The 24,995-nt window shown below is 57.4% G+C and overlaps 11 protein-coding genes across 11 annotated transcripts; all 11 read left to right on the forward strand.

The window, feature by feature from the left end:
* Positions 1-571: 571 nt before the first annotated feature.
* On the forward strand, positions 572-1,150 carry LMXM_36_4410 (conserved hypothetical protein; the record flags this gene model as incomplete). Its single annotated transcript, XM_003874750.1, has 1 exon — positions 572-1,150. One exon carries the CDS (start codon positions 572-574, stop codon positions 1,148-1,150), a length of 579 nt encoding a protein of 192 aa, XP_003874799.1.
* A 703-nt stretch (positions 1,151-1,853) lies between these two features.
* Positions 1,854-2,243, forward strand: LMXM_36_4420 (putative 60S ribosomal protein L22; the record flags this gene model as incomplete). Its single annotated transcript, XM_003874751.1, has 1 exon — positions 1,854-2,243. One exon carries the CDS (start codon positions 1,854-1,856, stop codon positions 2,241-2,243), a length of 390 nt encoding a protein of 129 aa, XP_003874800.1.
* Positions 2,244-3,447: 1,204 nt separating this feature from the next.
* LMXM_36_4430 (asparaginase-like protein) lies at positions 3,448-4,557 on the forward strand (the record flags this gene model as incomplete). The annotated part of the gene is made up of 1 exon (XM_003874752.1): positions 3,448-4,557. The coding sequence occupies one exon, from the start codon at positions 3,448-3,450 to the stop codon at positions 4,555-4,557; it is 1,110 nt and encodes a 369-aa protein (XP_003874801.1).
* Positions 4,558-5,687: 1,130 nt separating this feature from the next.
* LMXM_36_4440 (conserved hypothetical protein) lies at positions 5,688-6,536 on the forward strand (the record flags this gene model as incomplete). The annotated part of the gene is made up of 1 exon (XM_003874753.1): positions 5,688-6,536. The coding sequence occupies one exon, from the start codon at positions 5,688-5,690 to the stop codon at positions 6,534-6,536; it is 849 nt and encodes a 282-aa protein (XP_003874802.1).
* A 1,118-nt stretch (positions 6,537-7,654) lies between these two features.
* LMXM_36_4450 (metallo-peptidase, Clan MA(E), Family M3) lies at positions 7,655-9,685 on the forward strand (the record flags this gene model as incomplete). The annotated part of the gene is made up of 1 exon (XM_003874754.1): positions 7,655-9,685. The coding sequence occupies one exon, from the start codon at positions 7,655-7,657 to the stop codon at positions 9,683-9,685; it is 2,031 nt and encodes a 676-aa protein (XP_003874803.1).
* A 1,301-nt stretch (positions 9,686-10,986) lies between these two features.
* On the forward strand, positions 10,987-11,469 carry LMXM_36_4460 (conserved hypothetical protein; the record flags this gene model as incomplete). Its single annotated transcript, XM_003874755.1, has 1 exon — positions 10,987-11,469. One exon carries the CDS (start codon positions 10,987-10,989, stop codon positions 11,467-11,469), a length of 483 nt encoding a protein of 160 aa, XP_003874804.1.
* Positions 11,470-12,955: 1,486 nt separating this feature from the next.
* LMXM_36_4470 (putative chaperone protein DNAj) lies at positions 12,956-13,783 on the forward strand (the record flags this gene model as incomplete). Its single annotated transcript, XM_003874756.1, has 1 exon — positions 12,956-13,783. One exon carries the CDS (start codon positions 12,956-12,958, stop codon positions 13,781-13,783), a length of 828 nt encoding a protein of 275 aa, XP_003874805.1.
* A 1,809-nt stretch (positions 13,784-15,592) lies between these two features.
* On the forward strand, positions 15,593-17,965 carry LMXM_36_4480 (transmembrane amino acid transporter protein-like protein; the record flags this gene model as incomplete). The annotated part of the gene is made up of 1 exon (XM_003874757.1): positions 15,593-17,965. The coding sequence occupies one exon, from the start codon at positions 15,593-15,595 to the stop codon at positions 17,963-17,965; it is 2,373 nt and encodes a 790-aa protein (XP_003874806.1).
* A 1,157-nt stretch (positions 17,966-19,122) lies between these two features.
* Positions 19,123-20,667, forward strand: LMXM_36_4490 (conserved hypothetical protein; the record flags this gene model as incomplete). The annotated part of the gene is made up of 1 exon (XM_003874758.1): positions 19,123-20,667. One exon carries the CDS (start codon positions 19,123-19,125, stop codon positions 20,665-20,667), a length of 1,545 nt encoding a protein of 514 aa, XP_003874807.1.
* A 985-nt stretch (positions 20,668-21,652) lies between these two features.
* On the forward strand, positions 21,653-22,456 carry LMXM_36_4500 (conserved hypothetical protein; the record flags this gene model as incomplete). Its single annotated transcript, XM_003874759.1, has 1 exon — positions 21,653-22,456. The coding sequence occupies one exon, from the start codon at positions 21,653-21,655 to the stop codon at positions 22,454-22,456; it is 804 nt and encodes a 267-aa protein (XP_003874808.1).
* Positions 22,457-23,417: 961 nt separating this feature from the next.
* Positions 23,418-24,014, forward strand: LMXM_36_4510 (putative 60S ribosomal protein L18; the record flags this gene model as incomplete). The annotated part of the gene is made up of 1 exon (XM_003874760.1): positions 23,418-24,014. One exon carries the CDS (start codon positions 23,418-23,420, stop codon positions 24,012-24,014), a length of 597 nt encoding a protein of 198 aa, XP_003874809.1.
* Positions 24,015-24,995: the final 981 nt, after the last annotated feature.

The raw sequence follows: 24,995 nt of genomic DNA on the forward strand, positions 1-24,995 counted from the left end.
CATCACTGTCTGCTGAGGGGTGCGACGCAGGGGGTGAGGCGGTGGGAAAACAGCGTGTTGTTCCGCTATAACGCACCTGAGCGTCTCGCATGAGTGCATCGCTTGTTTGGCTGTCGCTGAGCCTTCTGATGTAGGCCAATGAAAAGGAAATGGGCCGGGTCGAAGTGCTCTTTACTTCTGTGTCTGCCCCGCAGTGGAAGCGCTGACGAGGACAGGGCAGTAGTCATCGTGGAGAGGCAACGCCAATTTTTATGTCCTGTCCCTCGTGCGACACAACAACACAGAAACCCCGTCCACAGAAACATGGAAACTCCGATGTCGGTGAAGGCATCACCCTTTTCTTTTCTCCCCCGTTACCCACCTGCCCTCTCCGGCTACTCCTCGACGTGCACGCACCGCATCGAAAGGATATGCTGTGTTCGCACTTCACAAGCAGCTGGCAGATTCGATGAATACTTGACCGACGCTTCTCTCTCTGCAAGACGAAAAAGGAGTGGGAGAGTCGAGGAAGTAAAAAAAAGAAAAGCGAACGACACACACACACAAAAAACCACGCTGTTGTTTGTAGCGAATGCGCCGTGCTGGATGGCTTGCGGTGGCACCGATAGCCGCTGTGGTTGGCGGTACTCGTGTGTCCCAGGTACTTGCGTCGCCATCGTGGACGTCGTCGTCGTACCAGTGCTCGCCCGTGTCAGCTCAGTGCCGCCTTCATCACGCTGTCGGCCTCCTTGGACGCACGCGGATTACCCGATTTGATCTGCGCAAGCACGAGATGGAGAAACGGCGTCTTCGCGAGCTGGAGAAGGCCGGCATCAACCCGACGGACGACGACGATGCGCCGTGGATCGCCCCCGAGGAGCAGCAGCGGTTGGATGAGGAGGAGGAGAGGCGACGTGCCGAGATGGAGGAACAGCGGCAAGCGTTTATGAAGAAGCGTGCCGAGGAGGATGCGGTGAAGCGGCAGAAGTTCAAGGAGTTCCGAGCGAAACAGATTGCCATGAGTCGACACCGCAAGGAGACCGCGGCAGAGAAGAAGGAGGAGGCGCGGCAGCACCGTCAGCAGACGAGCCGTGTCGAGGGTACTGAGGAGGTGAATGCTGCAGCGGATGGCGCCGATGCCAACGGCGCATCTCACCACGGCACGCAGTAGAGGGGGGAGGTGAAAGTGCCGCCGCAGCGCTGCTTCGATTGTCTTGCACGTGCCTTCTGAGGCTTCTGCATCCACGGTAGGAGCTGCTCACGCTAGTTCACGCAGACCTGACCGTGTTCCCCACATGACTTGGATACGCCTCATTTTTTCCTTCTGTTCTCTCACATATCAAGGACAAAATGTCGAATACACGCCAAGCGGGCTCATCTTTCTCCGACTTACTCATCTACCTCCTACGGCCTCATCATGGGCTGATGCATCTCTGGGATCGAGATACGGAGGTATATGTGCGGATCGTGGTACAGAAGATGCCCTTCCGAGCATGACGCCTTCGCTTTAGGCAAAAGAGGGGGAGGCGGGCGCATGTGTGTCATCACCTTGACGCCCCAAGGCACTCCTTCAAGGATGACGGAGCGACGCTTTTCGTATCTAATCCTGGCAGGCATTTTAATTCCATGCGCACCCATCCCCCCCACCCCCGGAAACGGACGCACGGGACTGTCTCTGCTTTCACGGTGCTTCTCATGCGGCTTCTCCCATTTGATTTCTCCCCGTCCTCCTCCTCTCCGTGTCTGTCTGTCTCTCTGGCTGTTGCATTCTTTCCATCACAATGTGGCTCATGTGCACGTCTCCACCCTGACCACGTTGGTGCGTGCATTGCGCAGTCAGACCTTGCATCGCTTCATCAGCCTCGCACAGAAAGATGGTCGCCGTTCGCGCTAAGGTTGGCTCTCGCAGCTACGTTCGCCAGAAGCAGCTGGCCAAGGGCAAGAAGGTCTTCAAGATCGACTGCAGCATCCCGGCCGCCGATGGCATCTTCAGCGAGGATGTGCTTGGCAACTTCGAGCAGTTCTTCCAGGACAACACGAAGCTGAACGGGCGTAAGGGCAAGCTGTCTGATAAGGTCCGTCTGTCGATGAACGACAATGTTCTGACCATCAGCACCACGATGGCGTACCGCAAGAAGTATTTCAAGTACCTCACGAAGAAGTTCCTCAAGAAGAAGGACCTGCGCGACTGGATCCGCATCCTCGCCACCGGCAAGGAGACGTACCAGCTCAAGTACTTCAACATCCAGGACCAGGAGGAATAGTCGCACCATCATGCATAGCCGCTGCTCTTTGTGCGCAGAGTTTACTTGCACCCAAGCAGGGTTTTGCAGGGGCGTGCATGTGAGCGTAACCGCGCCTTTTGTTTTTGTTTGCTTTCCTTTTGCGCTGCATCTCTTTTCCTTCGCTCTGCATCTTCGCTATGCGTCACGCCTTTGTTCAGGGGCCGCCAGCGCAGTCTGGCGAGGAGGGGTAAGCACGAAGGGAGGCTGGAGGGTCGCTTTAGCAGCGAGGAGGAACCAAGGCAAGCAAACAAAAAAGGGGGCGTATCGGCGGTGCATCGTTGCCGTGCCCGTGAGTGCGCCAGGAGCGTCCGGCCTGAGTGGCGTGCCTTCAGCGGCGAAGTTGACGTTTTCGTTTTTTTTTTCCTCTTTATTTCACCGTGGCAAACTAAAGCACCCAACGAAGAAGAAAACAGAGAGGGGCGCCTCGCACAAAAGACGACGGGGAAGCGGGGGCTCGTGTTGAGGGGGAGACTCACTGTGGTGGCAGGAGGACGTCCCTGTGGATTGCGTGTGTCTGTGTGCGTGTGGAGGGTGACAAAATGCAGGCGATGTGGCTAAGAGGTGAAGCCGAGAGAACGAGGGTCAAGGAGGGGGCAGACAAACCCGCCCTTCCTTGAATTTCTCAGCTAGCCCAGCCGGTGCACCGCCTGGCGTCCGAGCGCCGTGCTTTTGCCGTCACGTGAAGCGGCAAGCGACACCCTTCACCGCCCACTTTGTGCTCTTGTGTATAGATGTCTATGTTGCGGCCCCCCTCGCCCCTCAATACAGGACGTGGGCCAGGGGGGGAGGTAGGCGAGCCTTGCATGCCAAAATTCGGGGTTTTCTCCTCCCCCTGCCCCCTCGTTCCCTTCTTTGCGTGGATGAGAATCCACCGCACTTTTCTCCTCACCCCACTCTCTCTCGCCCGTGCTCTATTTCTCTGGAGTCTGTGGCGGCCGCATCTGCCGTGACGGCCTGAATCCCCTGTGCGCTCGACACCGCCGGCTGCTTAACTTTTTCTTGAAAGCGGGGATTTTTGTTTTGGTTGGATTGCCGAAACACTCATTCTGCAGTGGACTTTCATTGGTTCCTCCGCCGTCGTACCGGCAGCACTCCAGGAATAGGCTCATTCATTTGAGCCGTCGCATCTCACTAAAACTCCCCCTCCTCTCTCTCCGTGTTGGCCCGTGTATCGCTCGCCGCAATGCTGTACATCAATAGCGGCCTTGTAGGTCCCAAGGCGATGAGCGGTGAACTCTTCCCTGAGGAGGACACGTCGGGTGCCAAGGTGCTCCTCATCAACATGCGCAGTCATCAGTCTGACCTGCTCGATCAAACGGAGCGGAGCAACGTTGACCGTCGCCGATTTTTTCTCGACATTCTCCACTGCAACGAAGACTTGCACAGGCCGGGTGTGCCCAGCTTTGATGTGATGCAGCTGGGAAAACTGAAACTCTCGGCAGACCACACCCACGAGGACTGGATAGAGCTGGCGCAGCTCATAAAGAAGGAGTACCACAACTACCGCGGCTTTGTGGTGGAGAGCGGATCAGACAACATGGTCACCACCTCCACGGCGGTCAGCTTCTTGCTCGAGAACCTCGGCAAGCCGGTCATCTTCACAGGCTCGCTCATCCCTGGCCATCGCATCTACACCGATATGACGCGAAACATTATCCTCGCCTTGGCGTTCGCCAGCTGTAGCCAGATTTGTGAGGTTTGCATTCTCTTTGACGAGATGCTCTACCGCGCAAATCGCACCATCAAAATGAGTCGTTGCAGCCTGCGCCCCTTCGACTCGCCGCACTTTCCTCCCATCGCATCTGTGCGCGGCGGTGTCCTGATGATTCGAAAGGTGCTTCTCCGTCCGCACCCCACCGGTCGACTGCACATCGAGGCAGAGCTGTCCACGAAGGTGCTGACGCTCAAGCTGGGCCCCGGAGCACCGTTTGAGTTTTTCCGAACCGCTATTGAGCACACAAGCGCTTCGGCCCTCATCCTGCGCTGCTACGGCAGTGGTAACGGGCCGACCCGGCGTAACTTTATGAAGCACCTCCTCGCTATAGCGAAGGCTCGCGACTTGGTGGTGGTGATTTGCACGCATAACCGCTACGGGCTAGTAGTGCTGTCCGAATACGAAGCTGGGCGACAGCTTATAGGGGCTGGGGCCATCAGCGCCGGTGACATGACGCAAGAGGCGGCTATGGTGAAGCTCAAGTACCTGTTTGGTCTTGGCATGTCTCCGGAGCAGGTGCGCAAGCACTTTCCTGTGGACATGCGCGGCGAAATATCGTCACCGTCCGCAAAGCTGTGAGGCGCTATGGAGACCGCTAGCTATGGGTAGGGCGTAGGAAGGCGCTGGATTTACTGTCCCACTACACCAGTGTCTCCGCTGGTGCTTGCGAGAGCACGACAGCGGCTCCTCGCTGCTGCCGCAGCACTATCTTCATGCTTAGGCTTGCATGCATGTTGTCCACTATGTTTTGTTGCCGTGTGGGCGGGGAGGGGCGGCGGGCGTTGGTTGGTTTCTCTTACTCCTTACCCGATGGATATGTCAGCAATATTGTTGGACGTGCTCGTTGTACAGATGCACAAGCGCACAGGAGCACAAAGAAGAGAAACATGTTGCACCCATCATCCAATGTAAACCAACAAGAGGACACCCCCTTTTTTTGTGGGGGGGGGTGGGCGAGGTGCACTGCGCGGCAGATGTTGTCGGAATAGATCACTGTCGCTTACCGAAACACGGCGTGATATTCGACGCCGTCGCCCCTACATGTCTCAGGCCTTCCGCTACCCCCTCCACTTCCCCCCATTCTCATTCTCCTGTGACCCAGCTTCTTCACCAGGCCCCTTGCTTTCCTGAGGGACGGGTGGGTAGGTGGGTGGTGGTGCCGTGCACATTCACGAGGTCTTCGCGCTTTCGTGTGTTCTCTGTACTGTCGTCTCTTCTATCGTCCTTTTTATCTACTTTCTTTTTCGTTATTTTTGTGTTCTGCCTCATATCCTTCTTGTCTCTGTCTCTCTGGCTGTGTCTGTGTGTCTGTGTCCTTCTGTGGCTGTCCACCATTGACTTGGAACCTGCACAGTAGTCGTGGCGGCGTAATCTTGCTTGGCTGCCGTTGAGGGCGCATCTCTGGCTCACTGTGGGGCACATCTGCTGTGTGTCGCACATTACAAAAACAACAAAGAATAATACTTATATGTATGTTTGTTCGTTTATACATATATATGTCTGTCGCGTAAAACTAAGTAAGCCAAAATCCACCCATCCACGAAATCTTAGCAGAAAAAGGCTCGCAGAAGACGCTGTGCAGAGCGATTCGGCATTCACGCACAGCTTTCGCACACGCACACGCGCCCGCGTACACCCTTCTCGTCTGCCTCTCTCTTCTTTCTCCCACTTTGCATCATTTTAGGGGAGCAACGTGACTGAAGAGTAACATGGGCAGCTCAAGCAGCAGACAGACGCCGCTGCCGGCGGAGTCCGCGGATACTGCTCCCGCGCCGGAGGTGGCGACGAACACGACCGATTATCATGAGTACATCCAGTTTCGTGACCAGCTTCTGAGCTTTGCTCTCGGGGAGAGTGCCTTCGACTACACTGAGCGCCTCTTCGCGCAGAAGCCCGACAGCCCGGAAGTCATGGCGCTACTAGCAGAGACCACCTTTCTGTATGATAAGACCAAGAACAAGGTATCGCGGGGGCACTGGTGCGATCGTCTGGACCTGCTGCAGCGCGGCGTCGACGTGAGCCGCAAGTGCATCAACGAGAACAAGGATTATGGCCCGTGCTATCGCACCTACGTCATGTGCGCCACACGCGAGGCGGAGGCACTCTACTACATGAAGAGTTTCACGGGACTGGGGCTTGTGGAAAACTACCAGGCGATCATGCGGAAGGGCGTCAGGGGGATGGAGCTGCTGCCAACGGACGCGGAGATTCCCAACACCCTCGGCGCTCTGTGTGCGCGCTGCTGCTTCCGTTGGTACGACCCATCGCGTGCGTACGCGTGGTTCTACGGGTTGCCAACGACGCGCAGGCTGCGTGAGCTCAGCGTGGATTTCCACAAGAAAGCGTGTGAGAACGACCCCAAGAACCTCGAGTACGCCTGCCGTTTGGCGCAGGCCTATTTCCAGTTAGGCGATCTGGCGAATGCGCGGCGATGGTATGTGAAGGTGCGCGATGAGATGCCGCCGCAGGAGCTGAAGGATGAGAAGTGGCAGGGCGTGGCACACACGCAGTTGTCGACGGCCTTTGTGAAGCCCAAGTGGAATGTGCCATTTGCTTAACCTGAACTGTCGAGTGTGTGTGCGTGTGTGGAGAACACGGTGGGGCAGCAGGGGAAGGGGTCGGAGGAGGCCAGCGAGGCTTCGGAGGGCGGTGATCGGCGTTCTTTTTTTTCGCGCCGCTGATGTGGGCTGTTCTCACCGTCTGCGTTGTCGCACTTCGCTCTTTTCTTTTTCTATGGCTCCCCGCGCGCCCTTCTGATGACTCCTCTTCTCCCACCTTATCCCACGTTTCACAGCTCACGGCGATGCTGCCGGTGTGATAGCGGTGTGTCAACGACGGTACCCTGCCGCAGTGGCGGCAGCAGCCGGGGGAGGGGCTCACTGCATTTGGGTTCTTGTGTTCTCCTTTTTGGAGGTTGTCCTCTTCATCTTTCACTTTCTCTGTTGGCCACTTTCTCACTCTCCATCTCAGACCTGCGTACAAGCGAGCAGCACTGTTGGGGTTTACCTCGATTTTTTCTTGGCGCCAATGCGAGGCCAGTGTTGGGGCGGTCACATCGCGAAGAGGTTGCGTGAAGCGACGAAGCGAAGAGTGAAGCTGGCGAACGAAGGTGGTGACGCTGCAGCGTCACCACCACCATTTCCCCTTCGACCTCTCTGTTATCGCAGTGCTCGAGTCCCTTTTTCTCTCCTCCTTTCCTCCTCTTCTTGTGTGGAAGCGTGCGCCTGTTGGTGTGGGCGTGAGCGCAATGCGTGATGCTTATTCGAACGAAGTGGTGGCGGTGCATGTCCGACACTGTGGGGGCGACAGCTGTGGTGGTCATGTGTACGTGCCGGTACACTGCCGTCGTGCACACCGCACTTTTCCTCCTCTCTCTCTCACGGGCTGCGCCCTTCTTCCGCTCACCCGACGCCTGACGGATGCTGCCTTCGTTCGCGGCGCGCTGTCGTGCTCTCACTCGCTCCTCATCTCCGCCCTATCATCCCTACTTTTGTGTGTGTGTTTGTACTTCGTACCCGCACTGCTTCCACGTTCTCTGTTGCACTCTCCAGTGTAGATGAATCCATTCTCAGTCGGCTTCGTACTCCCCTAGCTATCCTTTTTTTTTCTGCCGGGTTCGCTAGCGCTCGAGCAGCTTCGCCGTCGTCTCCATTCCTTTCTCCCCTTCTTCCACGATATGCTTCGCCGACTTGTATCCTGCGCATCGCCGCTGCGGTTGCGGGGCTGTGGGGCGGCTGGTGTCTTCGGTAATGTCCGTTTTACTTCCACTGCGGACGCATCGGCAGCAGCGCCCATCAGCTCCTCCAAGGCGTCGACCTACGGCACTGTTCCCGATATCCCGAACCTGAACTTCCTTTCCAGCCCTGATAACCTGCTTAACACCGTGGATGGCACGGTGGAGGTGTGCGAGGCGTTGCTGAAGGCGATTCCAAAGGCCAAGACGCCACAGGCAAAGCATGACCTCATCGACTCCACCAGCAACGTGCTCTGTCTGCTGCTGGACCCGTGCGAATTTGTGCGTCAAATTCACCCAGACGAGAACTACAAGCGTGGCGCCTCCCTCGCCTTCCAGAAGGGGTACGAGTACATGTGTGAGGTGAACTCGCGGCGCGACCTCTACGACGTCATTAAGGAGCTCGATAGTCCGGAGGGCCGCAAAGGCCTGACGCCGGAGTCCGTCAAGAACGTCGTGCAGCTGAGGAGGGACATGGAGAACAACGGCATCCATCTTGCAGACGCGCAGCGCGCCAAGGTGACGGAGATGAACATCGAGAAGGAAGAACTTGCGATGCGCTTCTTGACTGAGCAGGGCTCGACCAACCCTTTCGGCACTCTCCGGTACCTCCTTCAGTGCCGCTACGAGCTGGCGCAGTTGCTGGGGTTTGAGAGCTACGCCGAGCAACAGCTGCGCGGGACGATGCTGGAGAATCAGGAGAACGTGTGGCACTTCCTTTGTAGCATTGCGAGCAAATATCGTCTGCAGGCGGAGGCAGAGATGGACCTCATTCGTAAAAATGTCGGTGAGGTGCGCAATCGTGTCAACATCACCGATGAATACCGAGCCCGCGTAGCGTCCTCGATGCGGCGCGATGCGGAGCCGGAGAATGCGCTGGAATACTTTTCCGTCGCGAACTGCGTGCGTGGCATTCAGTGTCTCTGCTCAGAGGTCTTCGGTGTGAAGCTGGAGGAGGTCCCTCTCAACCCCGAAGAGGTTATCAACACCAGTGTCAAGAAGTTTCATGTGTACGATGAGCACAAGAGGTTCCTCGGCGTGATTGTGCTGGACATGTACATGAACGAGATGAAGTACTGCCAGGCTGGTCACTTGACGCTGCAACTCGGCTGCGTGCCGCACCAGGAGGCCCTCGCCACGGTGGGGCTGCGCCTACCAAAGCGGCAGTACCCGGTGGTTGTGCTCACTGCAAATGTTGGCGCGCTAAAGCCGGCGCAGCGCCGCCCCGATGGCACATACGACGATGAGTCCACCCTAATGCAGCCGAACGAGGTGACGACCGTTTTCCATGAGTTTGGCCACGCCATGCACACCATCTTTGGACAGACCCAGGTGCAAAACTTGGCCGGCACGCGCTCAAGCATCGACTACGTTGAGACGTTCTCGCAGCTCTTTGAGCAGTTCCTCTCGTCGCACGAGTTCTTAAAGCTGTGGGCGCACCGCATCAACACTCGTGAGCCGATATCCTTCGACGTTGTGCAGAAGCGCAACAGCGCAGCGAACATGTTCAAGCACCTGGATATGCTGGACCAGGTGGTGCTCTCCGCGGTGGACCAGGCGCTGCACGGGCCGCAGCCGTTAACGGTGTACTTCCCGCACGGGGACCAGGGTCACGTGGGCAAGCGCACGCTCGGTGACCTGGGCGACTACGGCCGCGGTGGGTTCAACATGGCACGGGCCCTCATTCAGGTGGCGAAGCCGGTCTCCGTCGCCGAGCCGACCGAAGCGGGCGTCCTGAGTACGCTATCCTTTGAGCACCTTTCTGGATACCCGGCAGGTTACTACGGCTACCTGTACAGCCTGAGCGTGGCGCGTCGAATCTGGACGCAAAAGTTCGAGCGCGACCCGCTCAACCGCGATGCCGGGCGTGAGCTGGTAGAGAAAGTCATGTGCCACGGCGCCGCCTGTGACCCACGCGAAACCATCGAGAAATACCTCGGCGACAACCTCACAGATATTGATATTTGGGCCTAAGAGAATGGTAAGCAGGTGCGTGTCTCGCTCTCTCTGCGTGTGTGCGCCGGCTAACCGCTGCAATTCGAATTACACAAGAGTCATCGGGGGAGGGGGACTAGAGGTTCAGGTAGTCCAGAGAAGAGTCGTGCATGTGTGTGTATGCTTGTTTGAAGGTGGGTGCCGTGGGGCGGTGGTGGTAGTCGTGGCGGCTCAGAGTCCAGCAACGGAGCTTTTCTGCGTGGCGTGTGACAAGCTCGTGTTTAATGATGGTCGTTGCTGCTGAGAGACGAACTCATCCTCTTCTTTTTTTCCTACATATGCACCTCACCCCGTCGTACTTTGGCATTCACAAAGGCCCACCCACCCCTTCCCGTCGTGCTGCTGTCTTGGCAGGTGCTCACAGTCGCTGACTGCTGCTATGGATGGACGTGGCTGCTGCGCGGCTCACCCATCCGGCCTGCCGAGCACCGCGCTCCGTTTGGAAAGGGACGAACGCCTCATCTGTTATTCCTCCACCACCCCCTCTCTTTCTGTGTGTGGTAGGGCGTGCGCAGATGTGTTATTCACGCACGCGTGATCTGTTGATGTCTGTATCCCGCTTTTTCGTTTTGCGGAGGCGCATGCACCACTAATGTGCGACTTCACTTCTTTGAAGTGGCCCTTAAAAGAATACAAGCAAGGATGAGGTTGCTACAAACCAACCAAAGAGGAAGCAAACGGCTATGGCAAGACGGTTAAAGGGAGAGAGAGTGACAGCTTAAGAGCTACACCATCTCGAGGTGCGCGCCAAGCGGTGCATCGAAGCCCTTGTTGAGGCAGGGGAGCAAATACTCACCGCAATCGCAGGTGACCACCGCCCACTACTTAACTGCCATCAACGCGGGACGAAGGGCCTGAGAGACAGACGTTAATCAACGTTCCCCGCTTGCTAAACACGGCAGCGTGCCGATGCGATGGTGCATTCTCTCCGCTTCTTTGCTTCACTTTGGCCTCCTCTCTGTCGTCTACTTCCTATTGTCGTAACCCTTACGTGCAACGGCTCCCTCGGTTGTCGTTCGGCTTTCCGCCTTGGACTCCTTCTCCCTCCCACATCGATGTATGTGGTGGTGCGGTGCTGGTGTCGACTCGCTGACTCTCTCTCTTTCTCTTGCACACACACACACACTTTCATTTCACCCACGTACGCCTTGCCTCCACCGGGCAGTTCGTTGTCCGCCGCTCTATAGCGACTCCTCAAAGCTGGCTGTGGATGCCCCTCGCCTTTCTCTTGTTCGTCCTGCTCTAACGCAAGCCCTTTTGATTTGTTTCTCACGTGGGCCATGATGCGCTCTTCGTTCGTGCATAAGGCGGCCGCCGCAGCGGCTGGTGGGGGTATGACCGCCACCTCTAGCGATCCCAAGATGTCGTCGCTGCACAAGCTTCTCACTGGGGAGGTGCAGTTCCGCAACAACGCCCTGCTGAAGGCGTGCAACATTGAGCACAACTTCGGTGCCAAGTGGAAGTCCGACATTGAGGCCTACGCGAAGTGCCTGCCGGCGGCCGAGAGGAGCTCTCTGGAGCGTCAGGTCGCGCGCGTCATGCTGACGCGTTACACGACTCGGGAGCTTGCCGAGTACTGCGGCGAGGGCCCGGAGCACGTGGACGCGGTGGCGCGTGAGGCGAACATCGCACAGGCTAAGGCGTATGCGCAGAAAAATGGCGCCGACAAGCTGGAGGCCTACGTGAAAGCCGAATCCAAGAACGCCGGCTGGTCTGAAGCCGACACAAAGAGCTTTATGGATGCCGTAAAGGCGGCCAAGTGAGCGCTTGTCAAGGAAAAGCCCAGCAAGGCGTGAGGGGCGGGGACGTTGCGCTGCACTTGCTAACCGCCTGGACGATGTCGTGCCCGTCGCTGATTGTAGACACGCTTTCGTGTCTTTGCTGATCCGCTTCTGTGTGGTCCTTCTTTCGTTCTCTGTTCTCTGTGTACAGCACGGCTCCTCCCCACTCTACGTCTCTCGCACGAGGCACGGATACGTGTGCGTACACAGTAGCAGAGAGAAGGCGCAGGCAGAAGCGATTGCGGTGGTGAGTGTGTATGTGTGCACGCAACAGGGGTCGGAGAAACATCGCGAATGAATACGATGCGTGCGCCCATGGACGAAGATGCGTGCGCGCCCCGCCGTGCTTTTTCGCTCGCTGGTTGTTTTGTTGTGGTTTTAGTGTAGCTTAGCGGAAGAAAAGAAAGTCAAAGCTATCTTTTTGGCACGGCGTCGCGCGTCAGCGAACTGGATGCAGGTGCTCCAGCGTGTGCGCCTGTGTCTGTGAACGTGTGAGTAGGTGAAGGAGGAACGCATGAGGGAAGTGTTGGTGGTGATGGGCCAGAACCAGAGACAAGTATCACCCTTGACGTGACCGTGACGATGCCAAAGAAGCGCGTGGGACTTCGGATGTGTCCTGAGGCGTTTTTTTTTGTGCGAATTCGTATTCGCCGGTGTGGTGGTGCCTGTCTCCCTCCGTTCTGTCGTCCACACACACACAAACGCCCCCTTCCCCTCTCTCTATTGCGACACGCGGAGCCAAAGAAATGACGACGGCTTAGGAACGGAAGAGCTCTTCTTCGATTAAAAAAAAGAAAGAAACCATTGGCACGACAGCGTCCTAGTCACGCGTATCATTGGTACGGGGAAGCGCACTCGCCCATCGTACGAGAAGATTGGAGTCTGCCGCAGCTTTCGAAATGTTCGCTGACGACCGCCGGTCGAGGGTTGATAGCTTTGCAGGATCGGCCTATTGGCGCAGAATGTCACGGCACCTCTCCGATCATCGCCGCCTCCTTTTCCGACGGGTGCCACTCTCTACAAAGGGTGGGGTGGTGGTGGTGTTGGTGGAGACGGCTGCAGAGCCATCAAGTCGTGACCTATCGGGGACAACTCCACTCTTCTCATCTTACCAATCGATCCTTCGCCGGGGAGACTTGACCTCTTTCTTTGATAGTCGCTTCGTTTGCACACTCCTCCACGTCATCGCACGCCTCTTCCACAGTTGAAGAAGGCGGTCCTGACGGACGAGAGAGTGACTAGACCTTCACATTGACGAGAGGGCGACGCCCCGCTCCCCGTTCTGCTGTTCTTTTCCAAGCTTCGCTCCGCTCTCTCTTCATTGGCTCCCGGTGAGCACTTGTGAATTTGAGCGCTGGCGCACATCAGCCGTCTGTGCGGGGAATCGCTCAAGAGGCAACCGACTTTGTATACCTCTTCAGCACTGCGTACTGTTGGCATACACCCCCTCCGAATCTCGCGCGAGACCATGGGCGCTGTCAAGTTTCACCTTTACAAAATCCTTGGTGTCCCCGTGGAAAGCTCTACCGAGGATGTCACGCGCGCATATCGGCGTCTCGCACTCAAGTACCACCCCGACCGCAACCCAGAGGGCGTGGAAAAGTTCAAGAGTATCTCGAATGCCTATGCCGTGCTCTCTGACCCTGAGCGACGCGCGGCATACGACCTGACAGGCTTTGTCTCGGATTTCGCAGACTCATCGCACGTCATGTCAGATGAGGCGGCTCGCCAGCAGCGCTCTGCGGAGCTAGCGGATCAGGTGCGCAGCTTCTTTGCCACCTACGCTGGATCTGCAGAGGAGCGGGCGGACGTCGTGCGCGGCTATGAAAAGTGCAACGGCGACTTCAAAAAGATGGTGCGAGGGTATCTTCTCTTCGACAACGGCGTTGAGGCGGAGGTGCAGCGGCTGCATCGCCTTGTGTCAACGCTGATCGAGATGGGGAATCTATCGCGAACACCGGCGTGGGAGTCAACGAGCACCCCCGAGGCTGTCCTCAGGCTGGAAAAAGCCATGCACCGTGAGCGTCAGGCGGCAGAGAAGGTGCTGAAAAATATGGCCGGCAGCGGTACCAGTGCAGCAGGCACCGCAGACGGCGACCTTAGCAGTCTTCAAGTTATGATTCGGCAGCGACAGCAGTCTTCATACGAGTCAATGCTGAACCACCTTGAGAGCAAGTACGTGACAAAGGAGAAGAGCGCACGGGAGTCGAGCAAGCGCGCACGCGAGGCCGCACCGACCGCTCGCGAAGACGAGCGTGCTTCCAAAAAGAATCGCAAAGCCTCTCGTCACCGGTAGCAGTGGCCCATGCGCGTAAGAGGCCAGTACTCCAGGCAGTGGTCCTGGTAATGTGGGTGGACTCCCGCCTTTGGCAGCTGTACTCTTCTGTTTTCTGTTTGTTTTCGTGTTATTGCGGACGGCATTGCTCATGTTCGGATGCGTGTGGTCTTTCACCACATCTTCGGACGCTACCACCGAAGTTTCCTGCGTGGCTTCTTGGTCAACCCATCGCCGTCCTCTGAGCTGAGGTGGCGGGCACATCATCGACACGGTCTTGCGTGTGCTTCGGACCTCCCTACCACGACGTTTTGCGCTCTGTTGTTGTTGATGTTGCCCTCTCCTTGTTTCAGACATAGAGAACGCAAAAAGAAAATGAAGAAAGATCGAATTCGCCTCGCCGGCGTCGTGGATCTCGGTGTAGTCAGCGAGCCATCGGAGATGATGTGCCGAACATCGGAAAGGGAGGCAAATGCGTTTAACCCCCGGCTGTAAGAGGGAGGTCTTTTTTTTCGCGTTGGCGTTGCAGCCGCTGGGCGGATTATGAGTCGATGGGGCGGGAGAAGCTGATCATCCCGGAGCTGCACCCCCCCCCTTCCCCACCACCACCAACCTCTTCCCTCCACTTCCGCATCCCTGCATGCCGCTGAGGCCGCTTCGCCTTTCTATCGCACATGTATTCTCCCCATTGAAGATGGGTGCACCGTCACTTGATCACCGTGACGTTGACGTTGCACACTTCCATTCTGAAACTCGTTTTTATCTCTTCGCGTATTGCTGTCTCCCCCTCTCCGCGGACGTATACGTGTGTGCAAGGGCCTAATTCTCCTCCACACACACACTACCTGGCTCCGTTATCCCAACTCCCCACTTTTCTTCTTGTGTGTAACTCTATGCTGGGCGGGCAACGTCCAGCCGATTCGTTAGTGGTCGATTCCTTACGCAGCGCTAGCATCTCCTCTTTTCAGACGCCACTTGGGTTCTGGTGTTTATCACATTTCTAGGCAAGACCCACTGCTGGTGAGCGAGGAGAGCACGGCGCTGGTGCACGCAGCCTGATAGACACGGAGGTTGACGTTCTTTTTCTTGTCGTTTATGAGTGTGTTTTGCTGGTAAAGTCCGTTGTGCGTTTTGTGCGAGCAGACTCGCAGGATCTCGCGGGAGGGTGCACCGGCCTGCCCACATCTGCTGGCCGCCCGCGCGTCTGAGTAAAGACGAACGAACAAACGCCACAACAGAGGAAAGGTCGAGGCGAAGCACACAACAAGAACGAAAATACCCACGACATACACGACGCACTCACAGTATCTGTCTTTGTTCCTTACACGGATCCTCGCACCCGCACCCACTCCTTTCATGCGCATACACGAAACGCAACGACACTCGTGGACGTGTACGTCTTTCTTTTCACGCTTGTTTCTATTTTTCGTCTTGTGTTGTATGTTTGCATTCGTTGAAGCACATACAGGAACGAGGCTGAGCCGCCCTCCTCCTCCACCCCCCATACACTTTCTATACGTGTGCGTGTGCGCTTTTTGCTGTTGTTGAGCCTTGCTCTATTTCTCCCTATATATTTGTATCTCTCGCTCACGTTACTAATATACAGTGTGGCTTGCATTTCTTTTTTTTTTGCTTTCCTGCTTCTTCCCTTGACGGCTCTTCAGGTCGACGACGACGGCAACGCCTCCCTCCCCTTCTCGCACGAGCTCATCGGCTGTTTTCGCACTTTTATGCCTTGCTTCCACCTCCTTGATTACGAGTGTTTATATATATTTATGTATTCGTGCGTTTGCTTCCTGCTTGACGTTCTACAGCAAGACTCCAGCACGCATGCAACCTTTTGCAGCCCGCAGCTCGCTGCTTGTGCACGATGTTCGCGCGTCACAGCGGCAGTCTTTCGCCGGTCGCATTAGCCACCGCGTTGCCTCCAGGCTCTCATTCGCCGGCCCTCCTCTGGAGGAGCGCACCGGGACCGTGACAGGCACCGTCATCAATACCCTGTGCAGCGTGATCGGCGCCGGGGTGCTGTCGCTACCACTGGCGCTCTACTTCTCTTCCATTGTAGTTGGGTTGGTTGTCCTACTCGTGTTCTCATCCTTCGCGGCCTTTAGCGTGTACTGCCTTGTCGTGGGCTGCGACGCTACCGGGCGCTACTCCCTCACCGAGGTGATTGCCTTTGCCCTCTACCCACCGCAGCTGTGGGAAGAGTACCTGCGCAAGCAAGGGACCGTCAAGGAGACAACGCGAAAAGGAGGAGAGCAGCAGGCGGCAGGGCAGCAGCACATGCCCGCACCCGCTTCGTGTGGGGTGCGCAGCAGCAGTAGAAACAGAGAAAGCGACGTGACGACTCCGCAGCAAACCGAAGCGGCGACAACAAGCGCGGATGCGAGGCAGCACAGTGATCCAGGGAAGGGCGTGGCGAGCGACGAGAAAGAAAGCGAGGATACCCTTCTGAGTCGTTACCGCCACGGCAACGATGGATACGGCCGCCGCCGACACGACGGCCAGTCATGCGCGGAAGCCTCACAAAAGAGCGGACGCACAGAGCGCGATCCAGAGGCCTCTTTCCTCGTCCCTTCGACGAGCACCTACGCTCGACTGCGCGACGCGTACGCGCGAGAAGAGTGGCACCGGCGCCGTTACCGCCGCGTCATTACGGCACTTATGGAACTCATCGTCTTCTGCAGCAACTACGGCACCCTCGTGATTTACTCCAAGGTGATCGCCGATTCCATGCCGCCAGTTGTTTCGTACGTCACACACACGGACGGCTTCCTAGTGACCAAATACTTCTGGCTTATTACCGGCGGCGTCGTGTTTTTTGTCCTGAGCTGCTCTCGTAACATGGAGGAGCTGAAGTGGTCCTCGCTGCTCGGCTTTCTGACGATTTTATACATTGTTTTCCTTATTCTCTACCGCTACCACACGCAGAAGCGGTACGACTATCCGCACGTCGACCCGGGCAGCTATGGCAAGGTGCACTGGCTCCGCTTCTCCGTTGGCGTGCTGCAGACAATCTCGACGTTCGGGTTGGCGCTCAGCTACCACTACAATGTGCCGTACCTCTACAAGGAACTGCAGGACCGCCGACCGTACCGCATGATGCAGTCCCTCGTGGTCGCCTTTCCCATCGTGGTGGCCTGTTATGCAGTCACCGGGGTCGTCGGCTACTTGACCTTTGGCAACCAGGTGGCGGCCCCGAAGGTGGGCGGCAACATCGTCTCGAACTACCCAAAGAAGGACTTCTTAATGAACATTGGCCGCCTCGGCCTCTTTGTCCACTTTGCGTGCGTGTTTCCTGTTCTGTCAATCTGCACGCGTCGCGGCTTGCATCGGCTGACCATGATTGCCCTGACGTGGGCAGAGCAGTCAGCCCTGATGATGGAGGCTGCCAGGGCATCGGGAGTGCAGCTGACGGAGGCTGAGCAAGGTGCAGAAGTGAACACAGCAACCGTGCCCTCGCCGTCCCTAACTGCAGTCTCCAGGAGCGGGAGTGACATAGAGGACGGAGCTCAAGTATGTGGTCACATCTCTGGCGAGAGGTCTCCTCTACTGCAGAGGCGTGGCATCCCCACACCCGGCTACGAGGCGTTTGCGAACAGCTCACCACCCCATCTCGCCATTTTTCGCCAGCAATGCAACGCCGAGTCACCGCCATCTGGGCGCCGTATTCCAGCTCCAGCTGACAGCCCGTGGGATTCTTTGTGCTCAGACGCCAGCGGGGCCGAGCAGGCGCACGCCTCGCAGCCCGGGTCGGGGCAGCTGGGCACTGTCGACGTGGATCGCGACGTCGGCTCACCTGATCAGACGACGATGCTCGCCATTGTGATAGAGGCTGCCTTCCTAGTGATCACATCGGTGCTGATCGCTGCGACTGTGTCGGGCATCGACTTTGTGATTCACCTGATCGGAACCCTGTTCAGTATTTTTATTGTGATGGTTGCGCCTGGGATGGTGGGGTGGTGCGTGTTCTCACCAAGCGGCCCTTTCGGCTCTGCGTCAGCTGCCGTGGCCGCGTACAGCGGCGGCGACGGAAAGTTGTCTGGCGCCCCCGTAAGCGATTTATCCTCGCGTTTCCAGCTGATTCGACTGAAACAGCTGATGTGCCTCCTGAACGCCCTGCTGGGAGTGTGTGTGACGTGCGTCGGCATTGCGACGCTCGTGTATGAGACGTTTTGGGGAAAACCAATACCGGCGCTGTGAGGCTGAGCCGCTCAGTGGTGGACATGGGTGGAGAGGGTGTGTGTGTGTGGGGGGGGTGCACAGCAAAACGAAGGGCAAGCGCAGACGCACGCGGGCAGAAACACATACGACAGAAGCACTTGCGCTCTCTTTGGGGGAGGTGTGGATAGGGGTATTTATACGCTGCTACCGCTCTCACAGCGTGGCGGCTTGGCGCATGCGGTGCTCTCCGTTTTCGCTGCGCCCCCTTGTCTGCCGTCCTCGGCAGAGTTTTAGGGCGCGTGCTCGTGTTTGGGTGTCGGTGCGCAGTCGGACCACCTGCGTGTGCCTCTGTGTGTGTGCGTGCAGACTTCCGTGCGGGAGGGTGTTTGTGCTGTCCTCTTCGCGGCGTGCTGGCGAGGTCTCTGCTTTCTCCGTGACGTCGCCTTTTGTATTCCTTTACCGGGGGACGGAGGGGTTCTGGTTTCCATTACGGGTAATGCAAGTGCAGGCGATAGAAGGAGAGCTTCCGTTTCTCACTCGAAGGCTCGAGGCACAAAGGGAAGTCCGATGCCGCAACGCAGAGGCCAGATGTCGTCCTCTTCTTTTTTTTCGAGGTGCATGTGAGATGTGGGTGCAACCCACTAACTTGAATGTATTATCTTGGGACTGTGCGCGTGCGGCTGCGCCATCCGGTGTGCCTTGTTCGCTTGCCAAGCGAGTTCGTTTTGACCACGAAACAACCGAATATATTCTGTAAAGGTAAATACGTGAACGCATGGGACGCGATGTGTCCTTGCTTCTTGACCCCTTTTTATGTTCCACCCACTCTCCCCTTCCTCCATCCCCCTCGCGAGGATGGAGACTTCGGGGCTTTGCGCGGGACTGACACACACACACACACACACACACACGCGTGTCTCACCTGCCTTGGAGCGTGCATCCACACATGCGCAACAGTGAGACAGTCTGCCCGTTCCATGGGTATTTGCGCTCTATTCCCCACACACTGATATGCCCTTGATTGCCCCTCTGGTCTTTCTCTGTGCTGCTGACGAGTGGCGTCTCTGATCTCCGAACGCAACGCGACCTTATCGAGGAAGTACGAAAAAAAGAGGGAGCTTGCTTCCCTTACGTTGTCTTACACGACCGCATCGACCCACCTACACCACGAGAAGGGCGCTGCATTTTTCACCGTCATGACGGCGCTTCTGGCGTGCTCCTTTGAGCAGAGAGTTGTGCCTCTTTCACTGGCGTGGATGCGGTACAGGATGACCGCGCTTCGCCGCGCCGCTGCTCAGCCCAATGCGCTCCTTTTGTACGCCTCTCGTTTTCGACCAACGTCGTCGCTGATGATGAGTGTGCGTTGCCGTTCGGACTCTAGTTTTGCGAAGAGCCATCCTGTAGCGTACGTGTCAACTGAAGCACCAGAACTGCGGCGTGGTAGCTCGAGCGCCGAGGCGGCGTCTTACGAGACATTCAGCGGCGCTCTCTCAGAAGACTACGTTGGAGGGCTGAGTAACGTCACCGCGGAGAGGTTCCGCGGCATGCAGCCGGTCGGCACGTTGGAACGAGGCGATGGCGACGGAGAGTGCGACGAGAGCGCGAACGACTCCGTGGAGTTGATGGAGGTTGACTTCACTTCCGACGAGAAGCTGAGCAAGCTGGAGAAGCTCTACCACAGCGCGCACAAGGGGGACCTGATTCTCTCCCCTCGTGAGCGCCAACTCTTTTCCCGCATGATCTACGAAAAATTCTATAAAGTGGGTGCTCAGAGCGTTGTTGATCCCGCCATTGTGTACCAGGCGTCGCTGGAGGTGCATTGGGTCGAGGAGTGGGTTGCTGGCCGCGCGCGCGCGGAGCGCTGGTCTCACGACGAAGCGCGTCGGCAGGTGAAGCGGTCGCTCCTGGAGCGCGTCGACCTCCACAAGCCGCTCTCGTACATTATCGGCTCGCAGCCGTTCTTCGGGTGCGATATCCACTGCGAGGCGCCGCTTCTGTGCCCGCGGCCCGAGACGGAGATGTGGACGCACTGGATGGTGTACAGCTACTTGGCACGCGCGGAGCGCAGCATCACCGCCACCGACTTGTCTCCCGCTGTGTCGCCGATGAGAATCCTAGACGTTTGCTGCGGCACGGGCTGCATCGGGGTGGCGCTGGCGAAGCACCTGTCAAGCGCCGTCGTCACCGCCCTCGACATTCTCCCAGAGGCAGTGCGGGTATCCAGAGAGAACGCGATGCGCAACGGGATTTCACCCGAGCGGTACACGGCGATGGAGAGCGACATGTTCAGCTGCTTCCTCGAGGAGCCGGTGCCCGCGCAGCAGGGTGACAGCGCCCACCTGAGCGAGGACCGCCCGCTCGGTACCGTGAACGACGCGTACGCTGGCACCTATGACGTAATCGTGTCCAACCCACCCTACGTGCTACCAGAGCAGTACGTCGATCTCCCTTGCACCATCACTCATTGGGAGTCCAAGACAGCCCTCGTCGGTGATGACTACCGCGAATCCCGGCAGTACTTGTACTTCAAGGAGCTCTGTGTGCATGGGGCCAAACTGCTAAAACCGCGTGCTCGGCGCAACGAAATGCTTCGCGATGCGCCGAACATTGCGATCGAGGTCGGCCTGCAGGCGCACATGGTGGCGGACCTGATGGAGAAGAGCAAACTCTGGCGAGATGTCGAAGTTCATTTAGATTATGCCCATCAAGAGCGCTGGATTACGGCGAACTCGGCACACTGAGAAGAGCGCACAGCTCATTTCCGTCTTCTGTGTGTGGGCGAGTTCTCTGGGATGAGCTTCGGCCGATAGCAGTGGACCCCTTGGCACTGACGTGTGCTTGTTTGCTTCGATTTCTCTGTCATCGCCGCTGGTGGCGACGAGACTTGGAGGTGGAGCACAAAAAACGCATACATGTCTCCTCGCCTTCGTGGTACACAAGGAGGAAGATGAAAACAACAGCACACACGTACAAAAAAAAACCTGCTACTGAACGAAAACATGACGGCTCTCTGCGTTTTTTTTTTCGATGTCCTCGTTGGTTGAGTGCTGGGTTGGGTGCACTTGCGTAATGCGTGTGTGCCCCCTCCCCCTACCCCCTAGCGTGGACGACTGGAGTTTTCGTTGGTGGGTTCATCTTCAGTGGGAGGCCTCTTTGATCATTCCCTCCCCTCTGCTGGCCTTCTGCAGAACCTACGCATACCCTTCCCCTGCCCGAGCACATTCATACACCCCACAGAAATCAAAGCGAGATTGACTCAAGAAGCGGCACTGTGGCTGTTACTCTTTTTTTTTCACACTGAGACGGGCGCGCGTCGCTTGCCGTGCGCACAAACTTGTCGGCCACTCTCTCTCTGCGTCTATCTTGCCTCCCGCTTCTCTCTCTCACGTCCTGATTGAGTCGCTCAGGCTGCCATAGACACCCCCCGGAAAAAAAGAAGAAGCACACCCTCTACAACCCAACGGAGGCGTGCTCATACACGCACCACTAGGTCAACCGCCGTCTGCCCCTCTTTCTCTCACTCTGGCGTTCCAGAGTCGCATCGTGAAGTCTTTGTTCTCTTTTCGAAGTCTCTCGCATTTCGCTTCTCACGGCGCCCGGCCCGGAGTATCGCCTCTGCGGTGTGAGCATCCTCATCTTCGGGTTTTTGCCTTCTCGCACTGGGACCGCCGACTCTGTCCCCTTTTCTCCCGTTTCACCTCCAGCGGCCACGCCATAAAACCAGTCATGGTACTTCTCGAGTGCAAGCGGCTTCCAAAGGAGGAGTACAGCAAGGACTATGACGCCTTCATAGCAAGCGTGCCAGCCACCACGAACATCGGTGAAGCCACCGACGCCATCCAGAAGATGCAAAACACGCGTGTCCGGCTCACGTGGATGATGGCAGCCGCGAAGCAGATGATAAAGGATGGCATGGTGGACGCAGAGCGGCAGCACTACCTCACCGGGCCAATCGGTGACACGGAGCGTTACCTTTCTCTAGAACGCACAGAAAGGCGTCAGTTGTGCATACAGAGTGAGCTGGATGCTCTCGTGGAGGCGTTCAAGGGGGGTGTGATGATTCTCTTCCCAGCAGAGTGCAGCGGCAGCGATGCGTGCCAGCGGCTGGCTGCTATTCTCGACAGCGACACGGCGCCAGATGTAGAGAAGTCGAAGGCGCACCGCATTCTCAGCATGGTTGATGACGGGGCCACAAATGAAAACATCTTGTCAGGTCGTGCGGTGATGTGGTGGAGTGCCAAGCCGCTCGCGCGCGACTCCGACTTTGTGAAGTACATTGGAAAGAACGACAAGACGAAGATTACAGTGAAGCTGGCCGCCGAGGGTAGCGCGGCTCCACCTCGTGAGCCGGCGGTCGACGTCAAGGCACAGGCGGAGCTGATGCAGCACTTTTACCGAAAGCAGGAGGAGATGAAGAAGGTGGTGGAGGACGAGGACATTTCATTTGGCAACAGCGCTTGGGCGAACCCTCATGGTCTGAAGAACCAACTGCAAGGTCTCGACTCCATCCACTACAAGGGTGCCTTCTAGGGGTCCTTCTTCGCCGGACTTGCGTGCGGAAGCCTTTCAACCAGCCATATCTCTTCGGCTTTGGCAACGTCAGTCCATGCGTGTGCGTTTCTGTGCGACTCCGACTGCATCACGAGGGTCATTTTAGACGACATATCCTCTCCTTCTCGCCTTTCGTGTACATATTTGGTGCGTGTCGTGTCGCGCGAGACAGCTGTCAGTGGCGCTATGGCGCCACCCGCCATCATTTCTTCCTCGCCAGTCTCACGTTCTATTTAACTCCGAAGACCCCTCCTCCTGGTCCTTCTCTCTTCGCATCTCGTTGATGTGTGGCTTCGATAGACATGGGCGGTGCCGGCAACATGATTCACGAAACAAGCCGCTGCGCTGCCCTTTCCAGGGCCACTCCTTTCCTCTTTTTCTTCGTGGTGTCTCCTGATTGATTGTGGTTGCAACTTCTCTCTCCTCGATGGTAACCGCGCCGTCGCTCTGCCTCTCGGGCTAGAGCAGAAGTGTCATCGTGGTCGGCACTCATGATTCCATGAAAAGGAAAAGGTGCTTGGGCTTCCTATGGAGAGATGTGGCTGACATTGTGTAGGCCCACTGGCGCACACCTGTGCTCCATCCAGGAGACCTCTGGTCACGCGTAGTGGGGGTGGTGGCAAGCTACTCAGTCCAGAGGTCGCCGCAGAAGGCGCAGCCAAATCTTCGGCTGATTGCTCCCTCTTTCTGTGCCTCGTAACTGCTTCTTCCTCTCACGATCATCTACACCTCGTCTCTCTCTCTGTCTTCTCTATCTCTTGATATACTTTTTCGTTCTGCGTTCGGTGCCAAACGCTCCGTTGCTGCTCGTCGCGCACTGACCACATCTCTTGCGCATCATCTGCTGTGACCGACCCCTCCCCCATTCTTCTCCCCACCTCTTACTTTGCCGACACGCCAGGAGAGTAAGTGCACCCGTTGCGTACCCTTCGTGGCAATCATGGGCGTGGATCTGACTGGTATCTCCAAGAAGAGTCGTGTGATTCGCCATCACACGTACTCGACGAACCCCTACATCAAGCTACTGATCAAGCTGTACAAGTTCCTCGCGAAGCGCACGAGCTCTGGCTTCAACAAGGTCGTGTACCAGCGCCTGATCAAGAGCCGCAGCAACCGTGCCCCGATCTCGCTGAGCCGCATCGCTGTCGTCATGAAGCGCAAGGCTGTCTTCACTGCGAAGAACAAGACGGCCCCGATCGCCGTCGTGGTCGGTGACGTTCTGGATGATGTGCGCATGGCCCGTATCCCCGCGATGCGCGTCTGCGCCCTGCGCTTCTCCAAGAGCGCGCGCCAGAGCATCGTCGCCGCCGGCGGTGAGTGCCTGACCTTCGACCAGCTCGCCATGATTGCTCCGACTGGCAAGAACACGTACCTGCTGCGTGGTCGCAAGTCTGGCCGCGAGTCGGTGCGCCACTTCGGCGCCTCTGGCGTGCCCGGCAGCCACTCGAAGCCTTACGCGACTAACCGCGGCAAGGAGACGAAGCGCGGCCGCCGCACGGGCCGCTCGTACAAGCGCAAGGCCTTCCGCCACATCTAAGCTGCTGTGGCTTCTTGAGCATTGCAGTGTGCCTCAGCGTCTGCGCGTGTACTGGGGCAACGTCGGCGACGAAAGCGGGGCGGAGTGCAAGAAGGGGAGTTGGGCAGGCGGAGGCGATGTGTGTGTGTGTGTCGGAGGAGGGAGCGTTCGGCGGAATCGCTGTGGAGAGGCTTCTCTCTCGCTGTTTGACAACCTCCTCACTGCTTTCCTTCTCTGCGCGCATACCTCTTCTTTCTCCCAGCAGTTTCACGAAAGACAGCCCACGAATTCCTTGGCGGCCATCGCGGTGCACACACACACACACACCTACAGGCACGCGCGTGTTTTGGGTCTGGTGGGTAAGAAAACGACCGATGCCGCCACGAGAGCTAGCAGACTGTGGTTGCAGCTTGCTCCTCTTTTTCTTTTCCACTTGCTCGTCTGGTTTTGTTTTCTGTTTTCTTTTTTGACTTTGCCGTTTTCAGTTTCCAGAAAGGAGCGAGCGTAGAGCGCAGCGCTGTCGAGGGCCAATGAGGAGAACGGGAGAAGGTGCCCTTCATCCCCTTCCCTCATCCTTGCGCTCTTGTCTCAGACATCTCTGGCACTCCTCACTGTCCCTTCTAGGCTGGGATGGGCGCACCTTCGCAGAAGTGGCGTGCAGGTGGGTAGAGAGAGAGGTTCTTTGCCGGACCCACAAGCATGTCGGTAGCTGCCACCGGTTGTCTACCTAGTAGAAGGCATGAAAAGGCTTGCGCCAACAAATGCCACTTGGCGCGCCGACGGGGACGGGACCCGCGTGCAAATCTCACGTGTCGAACGTGGTCGCTACATCTTCTTCTGCCCCTCACTCCTCTCTGCGCACCGCTCTCCATTGGTGGATCCCCTGCTCCGCTACAACGATATAACACTAGGTCGTCTCTCTAGGTTGCCACCTCATATATGTGCTGACGTACCGGCGCCCTACCGATCTCCCCCTCTGTGCCACGCCACATTCCGCGAATC

Source organism: Leishmania mexicana, chromosome 20 (genome assembly GCF_000234665.1).
Source record: "Leishmania mexicana MHOM/GT/2001/U1103 complete genome, chromosome 20".
Classification (NCBI taxonomy): Eukaryota; Euglenozoa; class Kinetoplastea; order Trypanosomatida; family Trypanosomatidae; genus Leishmania; species Leishmania mexicana.